At 49.7% G+C, this 10,261-nt stretch overlaps 1 protein-coding gene across 1 annotated transcript in view; it reads right to left on the reverse strand.

Moving 5' to 3' along the window:
* The window catches only part of RNF165 (ring finger protein 165), a 46,878-nt gene that overhangs the window by 29,142 nt on the left and 7,475 nt on the right, over nucleotides 1-10,261 (reverse strand). Inside the window, exons 2-4 of the mRNA XM_010842034.1 lie at nucleotides 10,115-10,155; nucleotides 9,680-9,962; nucleotides 7,886-7,940 (exon numbers count right to left, since the gene is read on the reverse strand). Of these exons, the coding sequence (XP_010840336.1) occupies nucleotides 7,886-7,940; nucleotides 9,680-9,962; nucleotides 10,115-10,155 (379 nt within the window). The remainder of the gene's footprint in view (nucleotides 1-7,885; nucleotides 7,941-9,679; nucleotides 9,963-10,114; nucleotides 10,156-10,261) is intronic.

Below are 10,261 nucleotides of genomic sequence, written 5' to 3' on the forward strand. Positions count from 1 at the left end.
CAGTTCACCTTGGCCAGCAGCCCCAGGCCTCTTCCCTGGCCTAAGAACAAGACCCAGCTTTTTGGAGTAGGCCAAGGTCTTTGCAGCCCATTGGCTCCTCCTGGCAGAAGGCAACCACTGCTTTAGCAGGGTCCCTGGGAATCCTCCCATGTAAAGCTTTGGCCCTACGATTCACGGTTTTAACTGATAAAGAGGGATGGGGGAAATTCTAGGGTCCTGGCACCAATTCTGGGGACCTTGTGTTAATACGGACACCTAAACTGAAGTCTGATGAGGAGACCAGGGCTGGGAGGGGACTTGAGTTGCCCAAAAGGAGGAACAGCTGAGGAATCCAGGCATGAGCAGCGCAGAGGCGACTCTGGGTCAGGGAACACTCAGGCAAAGGGAATCACACTTTTTGGTGGATTTGGGTCAAGGTTAGGAAGACATTTCTTAGAATTCACTTGTCCTCCAAAGTTCCTCATCACTGGGCATGTCCATGCAGTGGCTGGGCAGCTGCCTGGCAGAGGAGTGTGAACACTGGAGAGGGAGATGGCCCTGGATCACTTCCTGGGCCCCTTCTGTGCTCACTAGGAGATGATGCAAACTCATCGCAGCATCTACCCCCTGCCTGAGCACAGGTAGGCCAAATTGGTCTTTGGAGGCACAGAAAGCCTGTTCTGGGTGGGGGGGAAAGAGGAAGGAACACAGCAACAAACAGAGAGCACACCTGAGTCCTCAGGGCCCAGACCTGCAGGTGCAAGGAGGAGGGGCCAGCCTCAGGCAGGCAACCAAAGACAGACTCCCTCCTCTACTCAACACGGTCCCAGGAGCCTCCCCTCCCTCTGCACTGATACAGCTCAGAACTTTGGTTTCCTGCATCTTCTGAGCCTCCCAATGGCCCCCACTGACTTCTCCATCCTGGGACATGTTCAAGTTTCACGTTGCTAGGTAATGCATCCTTTGTGATCCTCTCAGATGCAGGATGCTTGGGGAGATGATACTGGAAAGATGGAGGAGGGTGCAAATTGTGGGATGTCTGAATGGCAGGACCAGGAGGTTGGGGTGTACCTCGTGAGACAACTACTTCAGAGAAATCAGAGATGAAGAATATGGCTCATCTGCTCAGAACAGCTTCCTAGGCTGTTCTTCCTGGCCTTCTTACTTACTCCAGGTAAACTGAATTAACCTCTTTGGATCTAGTTGCTTGATCGAAAGAATATTCCCTGGCTCAGCTTCTTGGTCTGCTTTCCTTCCTCGGCATAGTTTGGTTTTTTTGACCAACGGGAACAAACAGGGCTTAGAAAGGAAATGATATGCCCAGAGGGATTCTTTACCGCCAAGAGCAACTTTGTGAATGCTTCCCCAGGGCCAGGCTTTGATCTCTAATGAAAAGCTCAGCTTCTTCCAAGGAACTGAATTCCTGGCTCTTGAAGCACTGGTGGGAGGGAACTTTCCATCCTAAGGAAACCTGCTTGCCCATGGGCATGAGATAATTAAACAGCAAACTTCCGGGAAACAGCAAAGGATCTGTGCTCCAGTTGTGGTCACAGACCAGGAGTAAGGGAAGGGAGCCCAGGAGTGCGAGGTGGGCTAGAGACAGGATGCAATTACAGAAGACAGTTCTCCAGGCATCATCCATCCCGGAAGATGCCTTTTTTTTTTTTTTGTCTAACGCCGATGAGCACTATAAAAATATTCCCACCAGAGTCATAAAAGGGCATTTTGTAGAGGCTACCTATGGTTAGGAGACCTCACTCCCTGGGGAAAGGACCAAGCTCCATTTCATGCACCTGTATTCCTAGTGCATGGCACAGACCTTGACATGTAGTAAGAATTCACAGAAGGAAAAAAGGAAGGAAGGGAGGGAGAAAAATGAACATGTAGGCAATAACATCTTGCTAAAAACCTTGGGAAGTGTGCAAAACAGCCACATCCCAGCATTTCAGTGCTCGGGAGTTTTCCATGGTGGCAGAGGAATAAACGCAACTCAAGGAGGTAAGATGTGAAAATAGAAAGACTCATCTGGGAGATGCTGCAGGCAGGAGGACTGGGAATTCTTTCAATGAGTCTAGGGACCCAGTACCAGGCACCATGGACTGAGGCGGCCCAGCACACCTGGTGGTCAGTGTGAATCACAACCAACTAACCCAGAAGAAGATACAGTTTCAGACCTAGAACAGAAAGCCTCCTGCCATCCCTGGCCAAGGAAGGAGGGGTCTACACTGTTGATGGCATTGGTTAACTGTCTTATAAACCGTATATAGTTCCTTCTAGGCCATACTTGTCTAATATTCTTGATAAATATGCAAGTAAATTAAAAAAAAAAATCCAAGCCCCAAGAACTTTCGAGGAGTGCCAGGGCAGCTTCTGGGCCCACCTCACATGAGCATTTCCTGGTGCCCAAAACAGAGCAAGTTCCGAAAGCCGCTTCACTTGGGACTCTCTTGAGATCTGCAGAATACACGTTCAGTTCAGTTCACTTCACTTCAGTTGCTCAGTAATGTCCGACTCTTTGCGACCCCATGGACTGCAGCACACTAGGCCTTCCTGTCCATCACCAACTCCCAGAGTTTACTCAAACTCAAGTCCATTGAATCAGTGATGCCATCCAACCACCTCATCCTCCGTCGTCCCCTTCTCCTCCCATGTTCCACCTTTCCCAGTGTCAGGGTCTTTTCAAATGAGTCCGCTCTTCGCATCAGGTAGCCAAAGTATTAGACTTTCAGCTTCAACATCAGTCCTTCCAATGAATATTCAGGACTGATCTCTTTTAGGATGGACTGGTTGGATCTCCTTGCAGTCCAAGGAACTCTCAGGAGTCTTCTCCAACACCACAGTTCAAAAGCATCAATTCTTCGGCGCTCAGCTTTCTTTATAGTCCAGCTCTCACATCCATATGTGACCACAGGAAAAACCATAGCCTTGACTAGATGGGCCTTCCGCGTGACACCCACATAAAGGCCTGGCCCTATGAATACTTTGGGCAGAACTGAGATTAACTTCATTCCTTGGCCTTCTTTTTCCCCCGGGAGAATCCTGTTCCTTCTGACTCTGTCCCCCTGCACCACCTCTGCCCTGTTCCCAGACTGCCTCTCAGGGCCCACTGTGACGGGCAATGATGGCTTTTCTCAGGAGTGCTTATGTTTTAGCAAGATCATATCATGAAGTCCTAATGATGGAATTTCAGAGAGCAGCCAGTGAGTCTTGGCACGGGAAAGGTGGGGAGAGCCCAGGCTCACCCTGAAATTAAATTCCGAGGGAGTCAGAAGCAATTAAATTACACTCCCAACTGGTTCTACCCATGGGCATGTCAGTCTGGCACCCTGGGATGTGTGTGTAGAGGGGTGGGGTTGGGGGAGGGGAGGCGAGTAAAGAAAGAGAGGAAGGAGGGAGGGACGGTGTTGGTTAAAATCCAGGAGAGCTGAGAAGGGAAGGCAGGAGACTGGCTGTAGGAGAAAAGAGGAAGGGGCATGTCTGAAGGGAGAGGGAAGAGAGAGGAGGGCAGAAGGGAGACGGTGCTGTCACCGCCTCAAAACCAGCAGGTGATGCCTCAACCAGCAAAGGCCCATCTCAGGTCACCTCAGGGACTTTGTAGGCCCCCTGGGCCCCTGGTTTGGCCTGCCATGGCTCCTGCCTCCACCAGCACGATGGGCCCCCCCTAGGCAGGCCATGTCCAGCTGTGCCCATGTCTATCTGCTCATCACCTGGTATCCTTCATAGTTATCATCTCTGGCCAATGTCCCTTTGATCAAGTCACCCCAACGGGATCAAGAGCCCCCAGAGGCCAAGACTGTGCACGGGACAGCAGCTGAGTCATTCCACTTCTTAGCTCTGCACTGAGATTCTGATTAGCCAAATGAGTGCCTGGCAGGGTGACCATAAGGCGCCACCTGTGAACGTGCCTTACAGAGGACAGGCGCGCTCACCCTCCACCAGCCTGGTGCAGAGAACAAGCTCAAGGAAAACCTACGTCTTCAAAGTCCTCTCTCTCCCCATCAAGCCCCAAGCATGGTCTCTAGTGGCCTCCTGGCTCCTGGGGTGAACTCCAGGACACCAGGGACACTCAAGGAATGTCAGTAATAGCATTCCCACTGGAGCCAACAATTCTCCAGGAGGGAGTCATTGCTTTGAATTAAGCATCACTCACTCCCACTTTTAAGATGCAAACATTCCCAAGAGGGTTGGTTGCACATTAAGTCCTTACTGTTCTGTGTGGATGAACCTGCAAGACTTTCTGTCTGTCCAGAATGAATGGAAAAATCATTGAGAGGCCAAGTGAGGTGGCAAGGCTGGGAAAGAAAACCTGACTTTATCTCCTTCACAGCTCTGCCCCAGCGGTTCTGAGGATGGAGACAGCCAGCGACAGCTCTTTGCTGTCTGGCCACATGCATTTGATTGGCCAATTGCATTTGACTTTAAACTTGGCTTATCCACTCACTAGATATTTACTGAATGCCTATTACTTGCCAGGAACTGTTCTAACGTTGGGACGCAGCCGTGAATAACAGTCAAAAACATGTGCCCTCATGGAACTATAATCTAGTCCTGCGCTGTCCTGTGTGGTCACCAGTGTGACTGTGTGTGACTGTTTAGCATGTGAAACTGGCTACTCTAAATTGATAAAGGCTGTCAGTGTAAAATAAGTCTGCAGCACCAGACTTCAAAGGTGTTGTACCAACAAAACTTTGTAACAAATTTAGAAACTTGGCAATTTGCTTTTATGTTGAAATAACAAATTTTGGATATAATGAATTAAATAATGTATATATTAAAAATGAATTCCATACTTTTTAAAATGTAGCTGTTAGAAAACATTAATTTATATTTTTCTTACATTATAGTGGACATTACTGGTCTAGACAGTAAGTAGGTACATCAGAAAAAGTGTCATTTATCAATGATGATAAAAGCTATGAAGAAAACAAACAGGGAAGGAAGACAAGAAGGGGAGTTAATTTTTCAAACCTTCACTGAGGTGACTTTTATGTAAAGAGCTGAAAAAGCATGAACATGTCAGGAGAAGAGTTTTCCAGGGAGACAGAACTGCACGTGCAAAGGCCCTGCAATGAGCGTGAGCCTGGCACTGAGGAATAGCAGGAGGCCAGTGTGAGAATAAGAAGCAGAATGAGATGGGGGACAAGGGGGAATGGTAAGAGTTTAGGTAAGATAAATATCGGGGGCTCAATAAATGTTGAGACTGTGCAGGACCCTGTTGTCCGTTATAGGATACTGGCTTTTACTCTGAGTGAGATTGGCTTTTACTCTTAGTGAGAAGTCAAAGGCAGGTGTCTGAGCAGAAAAATGACAAACTGTGACTCCCTCTGATTGCCATATTGAGAACAGGCTACAGGGACAAAAGGGCAGAAGGAGAGACCAAGAAAGATACGGTTGTTCCTTGGACGAGGGTGGGAGTGGGGCAGAGAGATAAGAGGTAGTCAGCTCCGAAACATATGTCAACGGTGGTGACCAGATCTGCTGATGGATTGGACATGAAGTGTGAGAGACAGAAGACAAGGGTTCCAGATCTTCTGTCCTGAGCAACTAGAAGGATAGAGTGTTAACAGTTTGCTAAAGTGGCCCCAATCCTTCCCTCCTGGTATGCACACCTCTTGCAAGGTGACTCTGCAGCCCCACCCACCAAGAAGCATAATCTAGTTCCCTACCTCTTAAATCTGAGCTTCACCGTATGACTGACTTTAGCCAATAGAACACAGCAGAAGTGACATCATGACAGTTCTGAGCCTGGGCGGCAAAAGATCTTGCTGTTTCCATTCTCAGTCAGAGCCCTGTCCCTCCCATGTGACCAAGCCCAGGCTAACCCAGTGAAGGATAAGCAACCATGTGATGCAGAGATAAGTTTCCAGCTGAGACCACCTTAGACCAGTCTGTCCCAACTGATTTGTAAAAATACAAATGAACCCAGTTAAGACCAAAAGAACTCCCAGTTAAGCCCAAACCCAAATTCAGTTCAGTTCAGTCACTCATTCGCATCTGACTCTTTGCTACCCCATGGACTACAGCACACCAGGCCTCCCTGTCCATCACCAACTCCCAGAGTTTACTCAAACTCATGTCCAAATTATCAACCCACTAAATTGTGAGCTGAATAGATGGTTGTTGTTTTAAAATAAGCTTTGGAATAGCTATCAAGCAGAAAAATACTAACTGATACAGATGATATTGCCATTTATTAAGGTGGAGACTCAATTTTTAATTATGCTTGATTGTTTTGAATGTGAGTCTGGAGGCTTAGAGAACAAAATCCTTGTCTTCTCTCCCTGAAACACTCAGAATACCCTCAGGAAAGGACTAGATGGAATCTGGGTGCTCAGTGCACACTTGGATGGATGGATGGATGGATAGATGAATTCACTTGATAGATGACTTATTAATAGTCTCCCCGAGGACCAGCCAGGTCTCTGAGTCACCCTTCCCTTGACAAAGCCAGATGAGCTTTAAATGCTTCCTCCCCCCTACCAACCGCCACTACTCCGTTGAGAGTTTGCAGTTGAACCTTGACTTCCCAGAGCTTCCCTCAGCAATAGCAACAGAGAACTGAAACCCACAGATTCATGTGTTTCCTTGAGAACACGGAGCACTGATTTCTAGCCTGTTTTGACCTCCCACACCCAGCCTTTTCCCAGATGTGCTGGCAAACAGACAAATCAATTGTTTGGGGTTTTTCTTCCTCGACACCCCCATGACATGTTAATTACCAGGGGAAATGCCAACAGCAAAGTCAAAAGGGCTGAAGACAATCCCCAGCTGTGAGTAGCCAGCCGGTGCAGCACTGAGTGTCTTGACTTTCCACCCAGGGCTGGTGTCCTTTTCCAGGGCTTCAGGCACTGTTTTCTGCTGCTCTGTTTGTCTTCCCTCCACCCCAGGTGTGCCAGGTCCCTTAGGAACCCACACTGGTGCTTCTGTGATGCTCTTGGTAATGTCGGGACATCAGATCATTTCTTACAAAGCACCTCCCAAGTGTAGCCAGCCCCACAACCATCCAAGCTGGGTGAATTAGAAGACTATCCCCATTTTAGAGATGAAGCAACTGAGGCTCTGAGAGTTGGCAGACTCACCCCACACCACTTGACCCGTGGCTAAGTTTAGAGCCTGGTTTTCTGATTCCAAACTGGTCTTTCTTTCACTATTGGCACCATCAAAATATGTTCTCAATAACAGGCCAAATACACTGAGAAAGGGGGCAGAGGGGCTCCTTAGGCAGATTATTGGTGATTTTAGGTTAGGTCTCCCAAGGGCATGTAACCCATGTCAGATAAATTCTGGCTGCAGTCAGCCAGGCCCAGGCAGGGGGCACTTTTAAGAGACTCCCAGGCCCAGAGACTGTACCTGCCTGCCTCACTGGGGCTCCAGCAGTCATCTGAAGCTAGAAGGGAATCCAAGAGCCAAGAATAATGGCCCATTGCCAGGTTCTTTAAAAGACTTGTAGCTCCGATCAGGCCCTGAGCCCACCCACAGTCCCCCCTTAAAAGCGTGGGATGGACAAAATGAAGGTGTTTACTGGAGGCAAACTGGCCCCAGCTGAACCTAGTAGGATCTCTGGGGAGACCCTCCCCAGCTCCCACTGCACCCCTCCCTCTCCTCCAGGGCAGGGGACTCCATAGGCTGTCTGCTCTTCTGGAGTTTGGGTGTGTGGAAGGACTGGGCGCATGTGAGTGTACACGTGGGTCCACAACCTGCCCCATGGCCTGCTGGGTTAGCCAGGCTTGCCTGCTGGCAGTGCCCACACGCAGTCCAGGCCTGCCAGGTCAGTCATTGTTTGTTAAATGCCTGCTCTACCCAACGCAATACACGGGGAGTGAAGCATTTTCCCTTGTGGAAGCAGTAGGATATATCTGCCTGGGGAGTCAGGCAAGTTGCGTTTAAATGGATCTTAATCACTCACTTGCTGTGTGGCCTTAGGCAAATAGCCTAACCTCTCTGAATCTCCACTTCCCAACCTGCAAAATGGGCATAAGGATATCACCATCTCTACCTCCAGGACTGTCATGGATTCATTTGAGATACACATCTTGAAAACTGTAAAGAGACTTACACATAATGAGGCCTAGTATCAAAGATGTTACAACAAGCACACAAATGAGTAGCTGAGTGCCGAAGAGTTGATGCTTTTGAACTGTGGTGTTGGAGAAGACTCTTGAGAGTCCCTTGGACTGCAAGGAGATCCAACCAGTCCATCCTAAAGATCAGTCCTAAGTGTTCATTGGAAGGACTGATGTTGAAGCTGAAACTCCAATACTTTGGCCACCTGATGGGAAGAGCTGACTCATTGGAAAAGACCCTGATGCTGGGAAAGATTGAAGGCAAGAGGAGAAGGGGCCAGCAGAGGATGAGATGGTTGGATGGCATCACTGACTCAATGGACATGAGTTTGGGTAAACTCTGGGAGTTGGTGATGGACAGGGAAGCCTGGTGTGCTGCAGTCCATGGGGTTACAAAGAGTTGGACTGAGCGACTGAACTGAACTGAATTGAAGGTGTTGGAAGTGTCTGAAGTACACGGTGTGGGTTAGATTACAACACATGTGCAGCAAAAGTATCAATAATAAGCAAATGATTTCTGGAAGGATCATGGTTCCCCATGAGGAGGGAACTTGGGTGGCTGGAGGGGGGTAGAGGGAGGGGAACGGGTTTTCTCTGTACGTGTCCTTTTGTGCCACATGAACTTTGAACCACGTGTATATATTGTGTGGCTATTAAAATACAGAAGTCTTTAAAAATAAAATAGTACAAAATGTCCATATAGCAAAACGGGAAAGGTGGTCATCTTCAGGATTGCTCTACTCCCCTTTCTCATCCTCCCCCCACTTCACCCCAGGGTCCCAGGACCTCCCGTGACTGTCTCCCACTCCTCTCCCCAAATTTCAACTGTCTCTCTCTACATAAAAGATCAGCAAGCTGAGGTGTAAAGAAGGCAAACACCTTGCTGTCCCTCCTGCCAGCTGGCAGGGCTGACGCGGGATGGGTTTGGGGTCCGTTCTGTAGACCCCAGAGAGTCTTCTCCTCCACTCCTAACCTCTAACTCAGATCTGCCAAGAAGGTACAGCGAGGCCGTGGGCCCAGGCCTGTCTGACACCCAAGGAGGCGTACTCTGCAGGGGAAAGAGTCTTCCCCCCAAAGTCACCACATGTCTGCTTCGGGGGTAGGCTGGGTTCCAGTGACACTGCTTTACAGAAGGTGCTTGCAGTATCAACTTGGGAATCAGGGCCCTTGGACAAGGTTAGGCAGCTGCCTCATTCTAATTCCATTTAAGAGAGAAGAGGCCTTGGCAGATTTCCCAGCTTGCAATGTTTTAACCAAACAATTTTGAAAACTAAGTTCAAGACCTGTCACCTGAAGCAACAAGCCTTAGCAGTGTGCCTTGGAGCCTGGCTCCCCCTGGCTACGGCCGGAAGGCCGGGAACACCTCCAGCTTCTCAGAGATAGAGCCGTGTTGAACTTGAACTGTGCCTCATCTGAAGTAACCCAAGACCTCAGGAGGGGCTTCCCTGGTGGCTCAGTCGGTAAAGAATCCACCTGCAATGCAGGAGACCTGGGTTCAATCCCTGGGTTGGAATGCAAGTGTCAGATACGACTTAGCAACTAAACCACCAAGACCTCAGGAATTTGGTGGTGGGGGGAAAGGTTTGAGAATTCTTAGGAGCAGGGAGAACCTGCCAGTGACCTTGGTCAGGGGCTACCATTTGGGCCTCTGTGGCCTCATCTGTAACAGGGCGCAGCGACACATAGCCCGCAGGCGTGCTATCTGGAGCATGGATGGCACGCGCTCCATTGTGGCTGCTGGCAGTGTCTCCACTTCCACGACAGCTCCTTCCAGAGGTGGCCTGTCCTCCTCCGAAAGTGGGGGCTGGTCCAGCCCTTCAGCAATTGCCCTTCCTGTCTGCATCTCCCGGAGGGAGAACATGACACAGCCAACCTGTGGCTCAGGCAGCCTTCCACCCAGGGCTGCAGCTGCTGCAGAAGCTGGGGAGAGGAGTGAGCGTGAATCCACAGACAAACGATGTGTAACTGAGCGCTGGCCTCCCGGGAGCCTCTCCCCACCCCGGGCTGCACACAGGACGGGGCTCAGCTCCCAGAGAGAGGTTGGCAGGAGGGTTCCTACTCTCTGCTCTTACTCCCACCGTCTTCAGAGCTGACAGGCAGCTGTGAGCTGCTCCTGAGAGTCAAAGACAGTGGCAGACAGGCAGGGGCATGTTTGCCTGCAAGCTTAGTGGTGAGCCTCTGGGACTGCCAGGCAACCAAGAGACAAGGGTTGCTGGCTT

Source organism: Bison bison, unplaced genomic scaffold (assembly GCF_000754665.1).
Source record: "Bison bison bison isolate TAMUID 2011002044 unplaced genomic scaffold, Bison_UMD1.0 scf7180017864170, whole genome shotgun sequence".
Classification (NCBI taxonomy): Eukaryota; Metazoa; Chordata; class Mammalia; order Artiodactyla; family Bovidae; genus Bison; species Bison bison.